Here is an 18,803-nt window from a genome sequence, read left to right on the forward strand (position 1 = left end):
GATTCTTTCCAGATTAAATTCTCAAATTTAACTCTTGTTTAGGGTTCCATTCAGGCCCAACTTACCCCTTAAGAGAGAAAGCGAAAGGTATCAAACATACGAAAATAAAATAATTTCAATCAAAAGTTCTGCTTGAGATTCATGAAAATACGAAAACTATATATGTATATGTACGTACATACAATAACAACTACAAATATACTACAATAAATTGTGTGAAATTATAGTTTAAATTCACTTTTAAAATTGCAATTTCGCTGCCAGTCATTTTATGGTTTTTGTTGATTTTGCTTGGTTTCTATTGTCATTCCCACTGATGAATTGAGCGGCTGTAGGCGCTGTATTAGTTAGTGGAAAGGGTGAGGGCCATCGAGTAATGTATCACATAAATTTCGTGCACATCAATCACTGTCATTCGAGATTATTCCCACTGATGAGGATGCAGATGCGGCCGATGAGCGCGAAGCGATAATCAACACTCATACATACATACTTTACAAGTGTATGGGCAGGATGGAGGAAAATTTAGAAAATTTTACCAATTCTCAAATAATTGAGAAGTAAAAGTGTGACGAGGCATTAATATTTAAATGATCACAGCCAAACGCTAATTTACTTAGGCTCGAGATGCTTTACTTTAATCAATAAAGGGGGAAATTGAAGTCAGTCTTGGATTAAAATGGGACATTTACAACGGCGTTGGGTAATTACAATTAAGGAAATTAAAATACTAAACACAGAAGCGTGGTTTCTTGCTTTAACGGAGCTCAAAGTTTATAAGAATTATTTTTTTGTTCCAATGTTAATAACAAAAGTCCACTTCGGCTGCGAGTCCTTCTTACTTCCTATTTTACTAGTTTTGAATATTCTGTGTTATTGCTGTTATTGTTTTGGTAACGGCGCGAAATATTTCCCAAATATTCAGGTTGACAGTACTTGGGAGTTTATGGATGCGGATCCGTTCCTGTTACGTAGACCCGATTGTTGTGGGAATGGACGGAAATCTGTTATGTCATAACCGTAGTTTTTGATAAATCTATAACTATCTTCACGATAGTTGATATTAGCTTTGTTATTGGGTTGGAGCGCTGTCCTCACCACTATAAAAAAATTATTTCCAGACAGTGGTTGTCTTGCGGTAAGCGTCCCTCTATCATCAATAATTTCTTAAAAAACATTTACTCTTCGGATTTTACTTATACACTTGTATAATCCTCAATACTTGTATAATCCTCAATAGAAACATAACAACAGCCAAGATGGTGTAGTTTATCTAAATCACAATGGACTCAGGACTAATAACCGGTTTCCCAATATGAATAAGTCTTTTCAAGCTAAAACATTTAACAGTACCAAATAACATATGACTTGTGTCGGAATATATTTCGGCCACCCTCATTTTTGTAAAGTTAGATATTCAAAATACCACCCACAATTTTTTTGGAAGGTCATTTATAATATTAATAATTAAAGAAAGAAAGATAACCGCATAAACGCAATGAGAACTAGGTCAAGTTGTATGGTTCTACCTTACGTTGTTAAACAATATGCAGAATTACATTGCAGTTAAAAATAAAAGGGTGTTTGAGTATGGCTTTTGGGTATTATTACAATCCGCTGAAGCATTTTAAATTTAAAAAAATTTCAAATAGAAAATTCGAAAACGAAGATGCGACATCTTTTCGTGAATTAAATATGTTCTGTTGAAAATCTAGAATTTGGTCGAAAAGACTGTGACCCATATCCTTTAAGTCAAGAAGCTAACCTTCATATATAATGGGGAAATTTTAAATTTAATGGGCAATGTTTATTATCATTTGAAGGAACATTCTTTGGCATTATTTTTTTCAATATTATTTCTTTCAAATGTTAGTCGCAGATACTTCTCAGATGGTCCATCCATTGAGTCTAATTTTCGTTGACTTGTTCAAGCATTTTGACTGGTAACTGGCGAATGACAGGCGTGATTTTTTACTACAAGACCTGAATTGAAGCGAGATTGTCCGCATAAAATTTAGACTTTACATATCCTCACATGGAAAAGTCTAACGGTGTGATATCACACGCTCTTGGTGATCAAACGATCTGCTCACCGAAGTTTTCTCTCAATAAATCCATTGATTGATGCGATGTTTGGGAAGTGGCGCCGTCTTGTTGAAAACAAATGTTCCCAAGATCACGAGCTTTAATTTCAGGCATCAAATAGTTGGTTATCATGACGCGAGGGACGGTCTCCAATGACGGTTACGTTATCACCGGCATCATTTTTGAAGAAATATGAACCGATGATTCTACCGGCGCACAAACCACACCAAACCGTTGTTTCTTCTAGATAAAATGGCAGCTCTTGAATCTCTTCAGGTTGTTCTTCGTCCTAAATGCGGCAGTTTTCCTTGTTTATATACGAAAATGTCGGATCTTCTTGGAACTTTTCAAGTGCTCATAGAGCGAAGTGCAATTTTGTACGCTTTCAATTTAAGGTCTCGACGTAAAATGCGCCAAGTCGTTCCATACGTCAGTCCGGATAGCTGCGAACGGTGCCGAATCGACTCTCCACGGTCTCTGTGTACACTCTTAGCTATGAGTAGTATATTTTCTTTGCTGCGTGCTGGACGTGGTAATATTCGTTCGAATATTATCTAATAATGAGTGCTTCATCGCAAGATGAGGGATGGTGTTGCGATTAGTACGCTCAGCAGGCCGATGCTTTACAGAACTTGAATTTTCGTAATAAAGTTGAAGGATTTGTAGACGTTGTTCAGGCGTTTTTTCATAATAAAATGCCAAACAATGCAGAACAAAAATAAGATGATATCTTGGCACGATTCATGTGTGATCTGTCAAAAAAGGGTTTCCTTGAAGCACCCGTTAACTTTAGCGCTCAACGTAAGTTCTGTCAAAAGTTTTTTTTCTCAACGAAACTTCCATTTTTTAGGCATTCTAAGTTAACAGTTACTAAAATCTAAAAAGTAATAATAAAAAATCATGATGCTCAAAATTTTTGCAAAAATTTATATTGAGATTATTGCTAGAAAAAAGTCGTCGATTTGTTAATTTTTAGCTTCTGGCTCTTATTTCGACAAAACATAATCTGTACACAAAAACGCATATATTTTTCGTAGAATCGTTCTGAAACACCCTATTTGAAGCTCCACAAAAGGTGGTTAATACTCTTGAAAATAAAAATGTGCCAAATTAGCAGAAAAGCGCTTGGAAATTTATAAAAACCCCATTTCAGTGTAGCAATGGCCATTGCTGTGGAAGAAACAGTAGCAACAACTACAGTAAAAAACATTAACAAACCGAAAAGTGAAACTTAACAAAAAACAACAACAAAAAGTATTCCAAAAAAACCAATATGAGCCAAAGAACTTTCGCACGTTTATTCGTGTTATTTTTGCTAAGTGAGTACAAAAACGCTTGAGTATTTCAGCGTTATGAATAATTACATAAGTAATGCTTTTAATACTGTGTGACACCTCTACTTTTTGATCAGTGCACTTGCAACTATTACACGCGGCGCCGTCACACTCCAGCAACGACATCGATTACAATGACAGCAGCAGCGCAAGTGGCAATGGCGGTGCCGGAAATACGTTGGGCAATCTCTTCCGAGGCAACAACAACTCGCAAATGGATTACAACATGATGTTTACACATGTGAAGGATTTCTTCATGTATTTGCCGGTGATGATGACGACGCTTAGGGAGTCCATGTCCGGTTTCCCGAAGTTCGCGGAAGGCATACGCATACTGACATCGAAAAATGGTCGCTTAGAAGGTGCAGACTGTAATTGTGAGAAGAACAGCAATGAAATTGATAGTCGACAATTTGGTTGATTGTTCCAGGTCCGGATAGTGATGAAAGCACATGATGAGGAGTTTAGTTTGACGAAAGCTCTTATGGCGAATAAAAGCACGCCGACGCTGTTGTATTGAATATATCAACTTTTTTATGGAATTTTATCATACATACTTATTTTCGCTTATTTGCTCTTGTGGCGTGTTTTCTTTTGTAAGCACTTGTAATTAATGTCGTTAAACGTGTAAATAGTAAAATCTGTGAACTTTTTCATGACCGCAGAATACTGTGTTTCTATAACCTTTCGTCGTATTTATCAAAAGTATTCAATCAGTTCGCGTTTCGTGGTCACAAAAGCTTACAAAAATGAGTCGCAGATAAAGTAGCGATGACGCCACGCTGATAAGTGGTACACGACTCCTCGTTAAACGTGCCCATGTTGACTCCTTTTTTTGTGCATTGGCTCTCGTAGGTTTCACGGTTGTCACTGAAATTATAGTCCACACCCACGTTCAGTCATAATGTGTAAGCCTTTTCCAATCGCATCTTGTCATATGGCGGCGAAATGTATTGACCACAACGCCTTTTAGACGCGTTGAAATGCTCGTGTATGCTACAGTGTTTTGAATCATAAATCCAATTGCGATGGATCTAAGTATGTAGGTAAGCTGTAAAAAGCTTAGCTGAGCTGTGTAATAGTCCACAGAGTACTTACGAACTCTTATATATGCGGTTAAAGTGGAAAGTTAATATTAAAGGAAGGAACGCTGGTCCTTTGTGATGTCAAGAACTCTTAGTTAGGTACAGACGTAGCGCCTTGACTCTGTCGTAACGACGAAGTTCTTTTGACATTTTGAAACTAATCTACATAAATTATGAAAATGAGGTTCAAATAAACTCCCAGCAGCCTGTGTTTTAGTAATTTAGTGAAAAATGCTGAAAAAAAAAGCCGGACATGTCTTTGCTGAATAAAGACACTTAATTCAATTGACCTACTCTCCCATTGTATATTCATATATGTATATATATTATCATATGTGACCTGGTCTACGAAAAGGGGGCTAACGTGCGAAAACTAGTTTTCTGGGAAAAGCTGTTAAAAATAATCGTCAGTTTCTCGTTATCTCATTAATTGTTCTCCTTTTTTTGACACCTAAGCCCCCTTTTCGTAGACCAAGTAACATATAAATTCAAATACATATATTCTTCGTATCTCTACTCATGAGATTTTCCTTTTCATCTCACTGTTCCAGAAATCCGCTTGAGTCATTGCCAATATCTTGATTCTGATCTACGCCGGCGTTCAAGCGTTAACCACGCGAGCACCTTCGGCTAGTTACGTATAACCGCTTGTCGTGCTTCACATAGCCTGGAGGCGAAAACTGCCAATAATTTTAATTGATTTTGCTGCCTTTTCACTGTTGTCGCTGCACCTTCGCAAACACTACAGTCACCAACATCCGAAGAGGACGACCGACGGCTGTGGCAACACGTTAAGTAGGCAGCTACATAGCATGGCGGAGGACATAGTAAGTACGTCGGCTACGTGGCCATAAGTAGCGTCACGAACAAGCGCGCTTATTGAAACTGTGGGCTGTTGACTGAATCAGACGATGGTTGGTGGCAACATAAGTGCGTCTAGGCGCATTGACACAGACGATTGTTGTTGTTAATGCATTGCTGGTTGTGCTCGTATAACTACTTCAGTAGTTGACTGCCAGCAATGCTAGTTGGTGTTTAGTAGTGTTATTGTTGCTATACCTTCGGTTGTGTGCTGCATGTTGCCCATTATTCAACATGAAGATGCAGTGAGTTCATCATGTACTTGCGCGACTGATTGCCACGATTCGTTGCTCGTGTACACGGAGGACGGAACAAATGCTTGTGCGATTGTTGTTGCTGTAATGCAATGCTCTTGACTGTTGTGTGCTGTTAACTATGCTCTTGGTTGCGGTGTCATTGCAGTTGCACTACAGCTACATCGGTGTTGTTTTTGTTGTTGTTAACGCTGTTCTTGCATTTTATGCGCTTGCTTGTCGTCGCAGCTGCTGCTTACGTTGTTGTTGTTGTTGTTGCTGTTACTGCTGATTGCAGGCTTATAGTTTTCTGCTGATGCCAGCAAAGCGATTGCAGACCCGCAGCTGTGTCGTGCTTGCGCAGCTTGGCATTGTGGCCAACAAATGATGTGACCAACATGAAAATGTCGCGTTCTTTGGCGCTTCTGTTATTATTGCGGTTGTATGGTTATTGTTGTTGCTGCCTTTTAGTGTTTGCTGAGTCTGTTTGGTTCTGTGCGCTATTTTCGGTTGTGTTGGCGATGTTTGACCGTGTTGCTTCTTCATCTAAAATTTGTATGTTTGTTTAGTTTGCGAAGCTACTTCATAACGTTCACATACGTGTACTATTCGTTACTATGATTCCTGATAGATGCACGTCGTTGTTGTGTTGCAAGTGGCACCTATCAGCTCAATACTCTGACTTCATAAGTGCTGCCGTCGTGTATCGACACTTCACTCTGCAGCAATGCGAGTACCTACACTCCACTTCAAAAGTCAGAACCCATGTCTGCTTGAATTTCTTCTGTCTGTCCAGAAGATTTGCTCTTTAGTAAAATGCGGTACTTGGCTATATTAAATTTTGCTCTATATAATGGTGGATTATGATAGTTTACATACTTGGGAGTGGGCATATTTTAAAGCAGTTTAAGGGTTTATATCCACTTGAAAACCAGAAAAAACGCATTTTTTGTGATTTTTTTGAAGATATTAAATTATTTAATAAACAAATAAAAAAGTGATCATGTACCGAAATTCATGTGTTTTAATAATCGGCGTTTAAATTTGAAAGTTTCAGATTTCCTTGTTCCGGTAGCCGATTTCTAGAAGTAGTTCTCAAAAATGGTGTCGTGCGATGAACAAGAGTATTCTGCTTAAAATTATTTGAAATGCTAAAACAAAATATATTTAATATTATTATTGACGAATACGTACAGGTAATTATAACGGGTGATCCAAGTAGAGATACTTCTTTCAATAGCCTTTTTTGACAGATCACACTTGAGTCGTGTCAAACTGTCATCTTATTTTTGTTCAGTATTGTTTGGCATTTCATCATGAAAAGAGTTACGCATGAGCATCGTTTAGAAATTGTTCGACTTTATTACGAAATTCACGTTCTGTAAGGAATGCGTTTCGCGCGCTTCGCTAAACATATGGTCTCCCATTTTGAGACCCAGCATTTATTATTGGATAAAATTCGTACGAATAGATCACGTCCAGCACGTAGTGACGAAAATATAGCTGCCGTAGCTGAGAGTGTATACGAAGATAGTGAAGAGTCGATTCGGCGCCGTTTTTAGCAATTTGGAATCTAAAAGGGGTAAACCCACTAGAAGAGGATTGGTGCACCATCAAGACAGCGCCAGGTCACACACATCTATAGTCATGTGCTCCTTATGTGGAGTTAACTGCCAAAGTACAAAGCCACAACAAAATCTTCAAGTGGCCAGCCGGCAGCTTATGAGGAAAAGACAAAGAAACGTTGTTGGCAACATAAGAGGCAATCGGCAGGTCGGTCCTAAAGTACACCGCACATATATGGTCCCCTGGAAGCAGTGAAACGCATACGAAGAAGCTTCAGACATGTCAGAATGTACTATAACGGAATGTATCTTGTTGTCTCCGGTCGAATTTTTACTTAGTGAGGCTCGCATGTTTCCGGTTAAAGAACATAACGAACTTCTTCAGTTTCTGCTGGATATTTTCACAGAAACCAAGTCCAGTATGCAACGAGTCCTCGCATGACTCTAACCACCCTGTGCATGCCCAGCTAATCCACTTAAGAGGGGGGTAAGGTTTGTTTCGTCGAAAAAAGACCTTTTTTCGTGAATTTTTTAGAAAAAAATATTGCTCGCAGGTTTATTTTACTTGGCTCTCACGTCAACATTTGAAGATCTTAAAAAAAAATTTATCGAAAAATCGTAGAATACGGATTTCGTCGATCTCTTGGAACCTCGAAAAAAGTTGTTGTGCGGTGACCACCACAGCATCACTGGATCATTGAAATCAAAAAATAAAATGCTTTCTTTAGTTTATTAGTTTATCTTTCAATTGACGTCGAGTCTTTTTTTAATTTTTTAATTTTTGGTACCATTTCAAGCCAAAATGACGATTTTAGACGAAAAAATCGACTTATTTGTTATTGTAAAACTCTTAGAAATTATAACTTTTGGAAAAACTCGACGTCATTCGAGAGCTATATGTATGTAGAATATTTGGACAAAATTTCAAAACGATGAGTCGGAGTTTTTGCGAGGCTTTTCGACTTTAAAAATAACATATTTGGAAAATCGATTCAAAGTTTTGTACACTTAGCCACGGTAGTTAATACCGTTGTTCGATGGAACGATGAGTTTTTCTACAAGATATACGACACAATATCTTAAGATGTTGATGGTTCAAAAAAAAAAATTAAAAAAAAAGGAAAAACAGTTGTCAAACCTTACCTGGCTTAATCATCTTGTTCGACATGTCGAAAACACGTTTCCTGGGCCTACCGTTGATGACCTTGATGACAACTTACCTGCAGCTTACCACTCAAGCGGGGATTAGATAACCGTTACAAAATCAACAATAACATAGTGACTCGGTGGAAACGTTACATCCAACTAATAGTGCGTACCTGGTACCACGTGATTTTAACCGGTTTCTGTCTCTGGCGATTTATTTTACTCGTGAAAAATTCGTCTCAAGACAAGTTGATCTTCACAAAAGAACCTTAAACGACTGGATTTTGTGTGTTATACTTTCGAAACATCTACCTAATCTCTACAAAATCATACGTATATTGATTTGATTAATACTAGTTTCCGTGTTCTTGTACTTTTCAGTAAAGTTTAATGTTATTCGTCTTTTCCTTATTATTTTCTAATTCAGTGCTTTATTTTCCAGAAAAGTGGTTGCATTTGTGTTTGCTGAGTGGAGTGATTCTTCAAAGAATGTCAAGTCTGTTACAGAAATAACTTTTGCAACGAAGTTTAACACCTTTAATAAAAAAACTGTATGAAAGTTACGGTTTTCCTGTTGCAGTGTGGATTCCACACATCCACTTACGTGTGTAGGACTTCTTACGGTTTCTTGGGATCTCGAAAAAAGACCTTTCGGAATACCAAAAAGGCATCTTCGTGAATTTTGGAGCCGACAGAAAAATTTTTGCTGTACAAAAGGTTTATTTTACTTATTGTCATGCCAATCAAAACCAATTCCTCACATTTGAAGACTACCTACACCAAAAAAAATCTTTATCGAAAAAAACAGATAAAATAAGAATGATCCTGATTTTATTCGTCTTCATCTATCTGTCTCCAGGAAGAAACGCCATACCTACTATCTCAAAAAATGATTTAGTTCGTGATTTGCACTTGTCTAAACAACAGCTTACAGATCTCGATTAAAAGGATGGAATCTGAAACACAAAAATAAATTTTTTCAGCATTGAGATGAAGAGTTAAAAATTTTTCAAGATAATGATTTCATATTTTGTAACAGTGTCTGTGATTTATAAATATTTTGGTACCACAACACAAAATTGAAGAGTGGCGTTTATTTAGATTCTTCAAAAAAATAAAGGCAGTTTTGTTATTGTAATAACTTCCCTTAGAAATTATAACGTAGGTTTTAACATGAAAAACTATGAAACAATGAAATTTCTTTTCGAAAAGATTTATATGACGTATAAATGGAAAATTTGTAGAAAATGTTTTTCAAAACTTGGGTATACAAAATGTTGTAGTTTTTTTTGTGAATGAGACTGGTCAGGAAGAACTTTAAAAATGCAAAAGATGATTTGCTTCAGGAATAAAAAAATCGATTCAAAGATATATTTTTACACTCTCCATATAAAACTTGGTCTGATGAAAAACTTTTAGCAATGGATACCGATTTATTCTAAAATAAAAAGTCCCTAAAATCTGTGACTTCAAGTTAGGGCGTGTTTTTCTTCAAATCAGACAATGACCTAAAAGATGAATATTTAACACAATGATCTCTTATCAGATGTTGAACATGGTTCAGAAAAAAAATTATAAAACTATTGTAAAGGAAAAAGAATTGTCAAACCATTGCTGATGATGTCCTTAAAAATACATTGACAACATTACATTGCAGCTTTTTTCCACCAAACTTGGGTGCCGTTGGTGATGAACTCGTTACAAAATTCCACCAAGACCAACGAATAAAATAGTCAACTCGCTTGTGGAAAGGTTACATCCAACTACAGGAGAAAATCATAATAAAGTATTTATTTTAATATTACAACATTGATAATACTTTAATTTATGTTAAAATAATTTGTAATTTAATAAAAGTAAAAAAAATCATATTACAATAAAACTATTCGTATCTAAAATTTTAGACTACTAATTCTACTCTACTTGACCTTATTCCTAACAGAATCAGCCAAAATTTTTCTTGTTACACAGAAAAAACAATTTTTTGTTGATCAGTGTAATAGTAACTATAAAAATAAAAAAACTGTGCATAAATATATTGTGTTTTTAAGTTTTTATTTTGCATTAAAGTTGTAATTACTCCTTATTTGCATATCATTTGAGTTGTTTTGGGCTTGTTGTTGTTTCACATGTTCAACTATTTTGAATTTTTGTATTTACCATTATACCTACACATTAAAAATAATATTGTATAATATTATTTGCTCATATATTTGGAATTTAATATGAATCTATGCTTGTATGTATGTATGTATGTACTTTTAAGTGTTCGTTTTTGTGCGCTCCGCGGCTGAAGCGACTGAGTGTAGCAACTTGAAAGCGACACACAACTATGCGCAAGGGATAAAACCACAAATGTATGGAGGTTATGTTGAAATGCAGTTTTGTGTTAAAACTTTGCTTATTTAAAAAAAAAAATGTTTGGTGTTTTGCTTAGTTTTCGGCGTTTCTAAGTTGCTTCACACAACCAAATCAACCGCGCTGCAGCTTTTATTTATTATTTTAAATGGATTTTTGTTATTGTAATTTCGGTTGACATTTACAATGGTTGTGTTTTGTTTATGCTAGCATATATTTTTTGTTTTTATTTAATGTTCTTTTTTTTGTTTTATATTTAATTTTTATTTTTTTGTTTATATTTTTGTTTATTATTTTTTTATTTATTTTTGTTTGTTATTTTTTTATTTTATTTTTGTTTATTTTAAATTTCTATTTTTAGTTTTTTTGCTTTATATTTTTTTATTTTTGTTTACTCGTACTATTTATTTTTGATTTCAAGTTTGCCTATTGTTGTTTTATTTCAATGTTTACGTTAATGTTTTTTATTATTATTATTGTATATTAATAATATTTTTGTATAATAAATAAAATGCAGTATTTAAATTTGTTGCTTGTGTGTTTGTTTCATTCCCTTTTCACGACATTATTCGCTGGCTCTCTTGATTTTACCTTTCATAATATATAAATTATATAATGTTTCAACTTGAAATATTATTCTTTAATTTTTTTGCAGTTTTATTTATTTTTGTTCATATAGCTTTTTATTAATTAAAATTCACAAAATACAATTCACAACTACTTTATTCTTATATAATAACACACACCTGTATATACCTGCTGTTTTTTTGTTTGCTCTTTCAATCATTAACCCTTTTTGTGGTTAATGCTAGTTTTTCATTGCAAACCCTTTATACTCACTCTCTTCATCATATTTTCAAAAACTTCACTTTTTCTCATTACATGCTATTAAACGAATTTATTTTATTTATTATACTTTTGTCTCACATTGATTTTTTTTTGGTTTTACTCATACTAAATATTATATATATACTTATATAAATATTTCATTAATTTTTTGCTTAAAAACAGAAATAAAAAGTTGCTAAATCGTATACATGTTTGAATTGAATGTAAATGCTTAAAATCTGCGAAACCAGATGCTTTAAATTACTCTTCTTTTACTTTGTTTTGTCATTCGCTTCGCTAAAATATTTGCTTTTCTTTACAGTGATTAGTTTTTGCTGCAATTAAGCTTTTCTCGCATTTATAACATATATTGTTTTCTCTCTCTCTCTCTCTCTCTCTCTTTGCTTTCAATTATAAATTTCTTGCAATTTGCTTGTCAAATTGTTTGTCAATCACATGTCAAAGCTAATGACACATTCTCCTTTTAGCGAGCAATCGGTTATGCATTAAACTAAGAATTTACAGTTGCTTCCGTCTTTTGTGCCTACTCCACTGTCCACTTATATAAACTTTCTAACCAGCTTGTATACATTTCAAAACAGTTTCTCTTAAGTTTATCGGGTTTTAAAATACCATTAAATACTTTAAAATTACTTATAAATATATTACGTATGCTTACTTTTTTGCGTAAGTGTAGTATTGCAATGTTTTCATACACAATTTACCTGCTTTATAATCTTACATTTTGCTTAGCTTCTAAATTTTGTATTTCTTGTTTTCCATATATTGGGTTTGTTACGTTTTACATAAACAGCGTCTTTTCAATTACGTATATTTGTTGCGATTTATCAAAGCTTATGCATTTAAGTTTTGCTTAAGTATTTAAGTATATAAATTAATTATAAATATGTACAGTTGTAAGCTTATCATCGGATGTAGATGTTGAACGATTGGCTTTTTACACAGCAATTTTTAGGCTTACGCTCAAGTGAAACACAAAAAAATAATTGTTATGTAGAAGATTCTCTTCGATTATTTCAATATGGTATAAAGCAGAGAATTGACTGAAGTGAAGTACTCCAGAAAAAGTGGTATGGAACTTTAAAATGAATATAGTAAAAGCTTCAGAAAAAGTACATAGTTCTAAATTTTAATATGAATATAGTGAAAGCTCGAATGAAATTCAGTTTGCTGCTATGTATATGTATAAGTTTACAGATTTTTGAAAATTTATATTATTTAATATTAATAAATACAACAAAAGCTCCGGTGAAATGTGGTTCAAAGTATTTGGTTGAAAGCTTTCATATTTTAATGTTAATATATGTATGGGGAAGCTGCAATGAAAGATGGTTTCAAGTTCTTAGATTACAAATCTGCATATTTATAAATCCAAAGTAGAAATAAATCTTTAAATTTTTTATTTGAAGATTATATAAAAGTATTTTAAATATGATCACTAAAAACTGAATTAAGTGAAAGCTTTTGTGAACTCGAAACTTTTAATCATAACTTTTGCTTGTAGGGTAAAAGAAATGTTCTTCGAAGCTTCTGGGTTATAATATTGCACTTTCATTAATGAATATATAAGTGAAAGCTTTAATGCAAGTCAAGTCAGTAAAAGCTTTAATGAAGTGTTAAAGTATTATATTTTTATAAATGTTTCTTGTGGTATGTAAAGAAATGTTGTTCGAAGCTTCTGGGTTATAATATTGTACTTTCATTAATGAATAGATAAGTGAAGCTTACCTTGTCCAAGAAAAACTGATTTAAGTGAAAGCTTTCGTGGAAGTAAAGTCAGCAAAAGCTTTCATTAATGAATAGATAACTGAGAGCTTATGTTGTATGAAGAAGTGATTTAAGTGAAAGCTTTCATACACGAAAGTCAGTTAAAGCTTTAATGAAGTATGAAGTACTTTTATAATGTATTTTGTAGTGTAAAGATGTTTTAAAAATCCATTGCTTTCATCTAGTCAAAAAGCGCGAAGGGAGGCTTAAGGTGTTTTCAGAATCTAAAATACACTAAATATTTCGAAATTATTTCTGACATACCAGAATAAGAAAGTAATAAAAGCACGCGTGGGGAAAGCTTTCATAATTGGTCACATAAAATCATCGAGCAATTTTAATAATATTTGGAGTTTTCTTATACGTGTGGCATTTAAAAATTTTGTAAGTAATTTTTGCTGTTGAAAATATGGAAGAATTCGAAAAGCAGATTTACTGCATTGCCATAAATGCGTGCTATCACGCTTTCATTATTTCAGCTCTTTGAAAATTTTCGTAAAACGAATTGTTTTTAGAAAGATTATGCAGAAACAACTTCTAGAGCTTTCGATTTCGCTACGTAAAATTCTTAAATTCTTTCAAAATATAACAATATATTTTTTAAATGTTTTACCGCCTCTAAGCTTTTTAGCTATTTTTGGTTTGGTGTGCATTTTATCATAACAGATTTTTAAAATGCCTAAGGTACCCTAATCAGCGATTTACAAATAAATGCATTTTATTCTTAATGCATAATAATAAACAATTAAACTTTACGCTACATTATTTTCACTACTACTGCTACACACTTATTGGGAGTAATATAAATACAAATGTACGATTTTATATTATTCCTTTTTAACTTTTGATTATAAGAGGAGCGTTATATCTGCTTTGTTTAAGAGAGTTTAAAGAAGTCTATGCACATTGAGGAGTATCTAGTAGGTCTAATTAATACTTTTACTCGTTTAAATAGCAAGCCTATTTTCACTGCCTCGCATGTCAGCTTCTACAATGTTTTACTGTTTTTGTTAGTATATTTTTACATATTTTGCTGTTTATTTACTTTTAATCATATAAAAATTGGCTAATCAAATAATTGTCCTTCTATTTATTTTACATTAAGCTTACCAAAGAAGTGGAGAGCTGCAGTTCAGATGATACGCATGAATTATTTGCTTTTGTGTGCAAAAATAAAATATTGAAATCAAATATTGAAAAAGTCAAGTGATTTATACAGATCGTTTATAAATAAATATCTTTAAATGTAAGATTTAAGAAATGTATTAAAAATCAATACAATATTTATATTATTTAGTATTAACTTAAATAATAAGCTTTAAGAAAAAAACTAGGAAATAAAAATTTAAGTAAGCAGCTAAATTTTATGAAATTTTCGCTATTTATTTTCAGTACAAAAATTGATTTTTATAATTTATAAAAAACCTTTACACCAAGTACTTACAACTTTAATAAAATAGAAGCGAAAAAATGTAAGCATTTACATTTACTTATTTTTATAAAAAAAAAAATAAATGTATTGAGCATAGTTTCCACCTGACAAAAAAGACTAACCAAACTGACAAGGCCTGTTTTGTGTTAAACTTAAATGAAAATTCAATTGCACAATGCAAAATAATTTTTTCAGATTTTTAATTACTGTCAAATGAATAAACTGAAAACAAAATATATAAAAAATAATAAAAATCGAATATTTTTTTATATATATATATATATTTTTAATTAACGCACAAATTGCTAAATATGTATAAGTGCATTAGAAACATTTTGTAATATTATACTACTTTTACGTTTTTGGAAGGTGGCAACATTTTCCAAAATACTGCAAAACAAGGACGTCATTTGCTACCCATTATACAATTTTCTACCTCCTTATGCGCGAAAGTTAAAGTTAGGTCGCCAGAACCACATATGCTATACACCTGGACACTCTTGAAAACCGCTTTCAAAATTATTTCTAAATTAAAGACGTGGCGCATAACTTTCATTTGATATCCATCCATTTTTTACTATTTTCCAGTTCTTTAGCCAAGAAAATGACAGTTAGGTCTCGAGAACTACGTACAGGCTTGGACACCCTTAAGCACCGATTGTGGTTCCAACATAAATTGTAGCCATCAACATGCCACGTCTAACATGAATAATTGTCGGTAAAATTGTTTCGGACTTTATGGTTAAATACATTAAAAACAACAAGCTCCTTTATTATATTTATTCTTAAAACAGGGAAATAACTGAATATACTATATATTATTTTTTTTATTTACAAAAATGTATAAAAGAAATTTATTAAATATCTCTTGCTCAAAATAGCGCCAAAATTAAAAAAATCCTAACTCTGAATGTAAGCAAAACGCAGCCCCTTTCAAAACCCAAGCATACGCTTTTATACTTTAATGCTGCGCAGCCGACGTCGCCGCAAGAAAATTTCGTGAAATCATTCACCTACCCAACTGCCAGGTGATCATACATAAATGCAAGGCAGCAGCGAAACATTTGTTAAGATTGCGCAGCCATTGTTAGTGTGTGAGACGCCACACACCAGGTGAAGAAAATCGCTGAGAAAAATATTTAGCATACTTTTAGGGGTACACTTATCTACGTTTCTGTTCGCCTGTTAGAGCGTAGGTGTGAACATGTCAATATTGAATTTTAAATTTTCAGAAGTTGAATGTATGAGTGGGTGTTTCGCTGGCTGTGAGGTGAAAATGCGCAAGGGAGAAAAATGCATGCGAGGCTGACAAATGTAAGTCGTACGTACATGTGCAAATGTAAAAAAGCTCATGATACATATTTTGTGTTTAGAAAAAGTATCGTGAAATAAAAAAGTATCCATGTATGTACGGAAAACAAACAAAAATAAATTCTGAATAAAAAATCGTTAAAAAGAATCAAATGAAATAAAAACAACTGAAATTGGATTTTGTAAATAATTTCTTCTTTGCATTTTATTTAGCATTTTTAAATAAAAACAATAATCAATCGTTAAAGTATAATCATTATAAGATAAGGTATAAAATAAAATACACAATTTCAACCTTTCGTCTGTTTAACTTAAATTAAAATATAGTAAAGCAATAGAAAAGAGGTTCGCTCAATGAAAAGACGGCGGCTGATAAGAACAGCCGCACAACTTTAAATGTGAGCTTTGAAAAAATGGCTGATGTTGAGTGTTTTGCGCTCAAAAAAATATTTTAGATTTTTTTAATGCTAAATCAACCAAGTCTGCTCACATTTTCAGAAATTTTCAATAGATATCTTTTAATACATACATATTATATATTTTGTTTCTTGCATAAATATAAATAGTATTTAAATAAATTTGAATGCTTTGCAAATTACAATACAATTACTTTGCTTACGCTTACACAACTACTTGTTGGCATAATGTTTTTCATTAACACACAAATTATAAAAAATAATAATTATTTTAACTTATAGTAAATAATGCGTGACTACATGCAACTATGTACAATTTCTTTGCAGCAAGAAATACAAATGATACGAAAATCAAATAAAAATACTTAATATTATTCACTTTTTATAAATGTAAACAAATAAACTTATTAAAAATAAGTAGGAAATTCTTGTATGCGCTTAATTAATAAACAATTTATAATATAATTATTTCTTTGTTGTTCTTGCACTTACAAAGCGTCAACCAAATGCAAAATACGTTCGTAGTCTTGAAAAATTTACGAAGCGATGTTTAGGCAAACAAGTGAAAATGTGCAGCAAATTAAGCGAATTTTTTGTTGCTTTTGGAAGAAAAATTTTTGTGGCACAAATATTGAATTTTAAAAATTTTGATAATTACATGGTACAAAATATTATTATCTTTGTTTAATATTTGAATTTTTTTTTTCAAAAACCACAATGTTCTTTTCAAAAATCGGACATACTTTTTTTTAACAAAAATATTGAACATAAACTTTTCCAATATTAAATAGAATTCTTTATCTGCCAAAAATAAATATTTTCAAAAATGTTAAAAATTGTTAATATGTAGAACAAAACAATTTTATTTCTTTGCAAAATAATTTTTTTCTCAATAATATTGAATAAGTTTTTGAATAATTTTTTTTTACATTTATTGAACACAATTGCTTAAATAAAATAAATTTTTGGAAATAATTGAAGCACAATTTTTGTAATGGAAAAACCTTTGCTTTAAGACATCTTTAAATTAAAGTTTTTTGCTGGTTTAATTTAGTATATGTTCTTTCGAGAAAATATTGAATTGCTAGTTCAACTAGTTTATTTGTTTTAATTATTTGGGTAACATCATTTCCGCTAAAAATTTTCAGCAAAAATATGTTTTTGTAAATTTATTTCTAAAAGAAATATTCAAATATTTAATTTTTTTTTTTTTTTGTAAATTTATTTCTAAAAGAAATATTCAAATATTTAAAAATTTTTTTTTTAAAAGTAAATTTATTTCTAAAAGAAATTTTCAAATATTTGTTAAAGTGTGTGTTTTGTAAATTTATTTCTAAAAGAAATTTTCAAATATTTGTTAAAGTGTGGGCATTTCAACTAGTACCTTTTAATATGTTAAATTAAAGTTTTCTTTTTATAAGTATTGAAAGTATGAAGTATTTTTTATTCAAAAGAAAAGTTATCTATGTCAAAAAAACTATATACTTTTTAGATTGTGCAAATTTTTAAAAAATTATTTTGTAAAGCAATTAAATTTTTGAAAATTAAAAGGAAAATAAAAAATAATTAAATAAAAAATTAAAAAAAAAATTTAAATAAATAATAAAATAAAAAACTAAAAGTTAATATGCCTTTTAACAAATAATTTTTCAATAGCAATTTTTTAAAAAAAAATACGCTTGAAATTTGTTGTCTCGAATGTAAAGAAATTGGAATTTTCATGAAAAACCAAATTTAAGCAAATATTTGTAATTAAAACAATTCTCTTGAATTGTGTTTTTACGAAAGTAGAGAAAAATAATTTTTTATCAATGTAAAAATAGTTTTTTCTTCCAAGTATTGTATTAATAAATATTTGTCAGAACGAAACGTGCAACACTATTTCCTTATTTACGTAAAACAAACTTTTTAGTGCACTTTAATTTAATTTCACTTGCGGTAATTTGCATTTTTGAACCAAATAATTTCGCGCTTATAATTGCTTAAGTAATAAAATATTATTCTATTAAATTAAAAAAACTAAAATTCAGTATTTACAGTTGGACATTATGTGCTTGCGCTTATTCGTTGGCATTTAATAATTTATAAATTAATATATAATTAATCTTTTAGTGCAATTTTTCATTTCATAAGTATTTTGATTTTTCATTTTAAACTCACAAAGTGTGTTTTGCTATGATTTTCCACATATTTTTATATTTAGCAACGCTTACATACAAACGCTACATACAGTTAGGCGTAATAAATGCTACAAATAAACATGAAATATATTTTACAAATGCTTTTGCACGTTTACTAGGTTGCGTAAACGATGTTTTTTCGTAATTAACATTTAACTCAGCTCCGCTAACTGCTTACATT

General features: G+C 31.7%; 1 protein-coding gene across 2 annotated transcripts; it reads left to right on the top strand.

Moving 5' to 3' along the window:
- The first annotated feature begins 3,265 nt into the window (after positions 1-3,265).
- LOC126763232 (uncharacterized) lies at positions 3,266-3,940 on the top strand. Of its 2 annotated transcripts, XM_050480546.1 has the most exons (3): positions 3,266-3,404; positions 3,497-3,781; positions 3,850-3,940. In XM_050480546.1, exons 1-3 carry the CDS (start codon positions 3,359-3,361, stop codon positions 3,873-3,875), a joined length of 357 nt encoding a protein of 118 aa, XP_050336503.1. In that variant the 5' UTR covers positions 3,266-3,358; the 3' UTR covers positions 3,876-3,940. The 2 variants fall into 2 exon arrangements, with proteins under 2 accessions (XP_050336503.1, XP_050336502.1); XM_050480545.1 differs by having other exon boundaries at positions 3,497-3,940.
- The last annotated feature ends 14,863 nt before the right edge of the window (positions 3,941-18,803 follow it).

The sequence above is a fragment of the Bactrocera neohumeralis genome, chromosome 6, assembly GCF_024586455.1.
Source record: "Bactrocera neohumeralis isolate Rockhampton chromosome 6, APGP_CSIRO_Bneo_wtdbg2-racon-allhic-juicebox.fasta_v2, whole genome shotgun sequence".
NCBI lineage: Eukaryota > Metazoa > Arthropoda > Insecta > Diptera > Tephritidae > Bactrocera > Bactrocera neohumeralis.

What these genes read in the sequence shown, in the direction of transcription:
- LOC126763232 (XM_050480545.1), top strand. Translation starts at nt 3,359, where the DNA reads ATGAGCCAAAGAACTTTCGCACGTTTATTCGTGTTATTTTTGCTAA. An exon ending in ATTCGTGTTATTTTTGCTAA is followed by an intron (nt 3,405 to 3,496) that starts GTGAGTACAAAA and finishes CTTTTTGATCAG; the next exon opens with TGCACTTGCAACTATTACAC.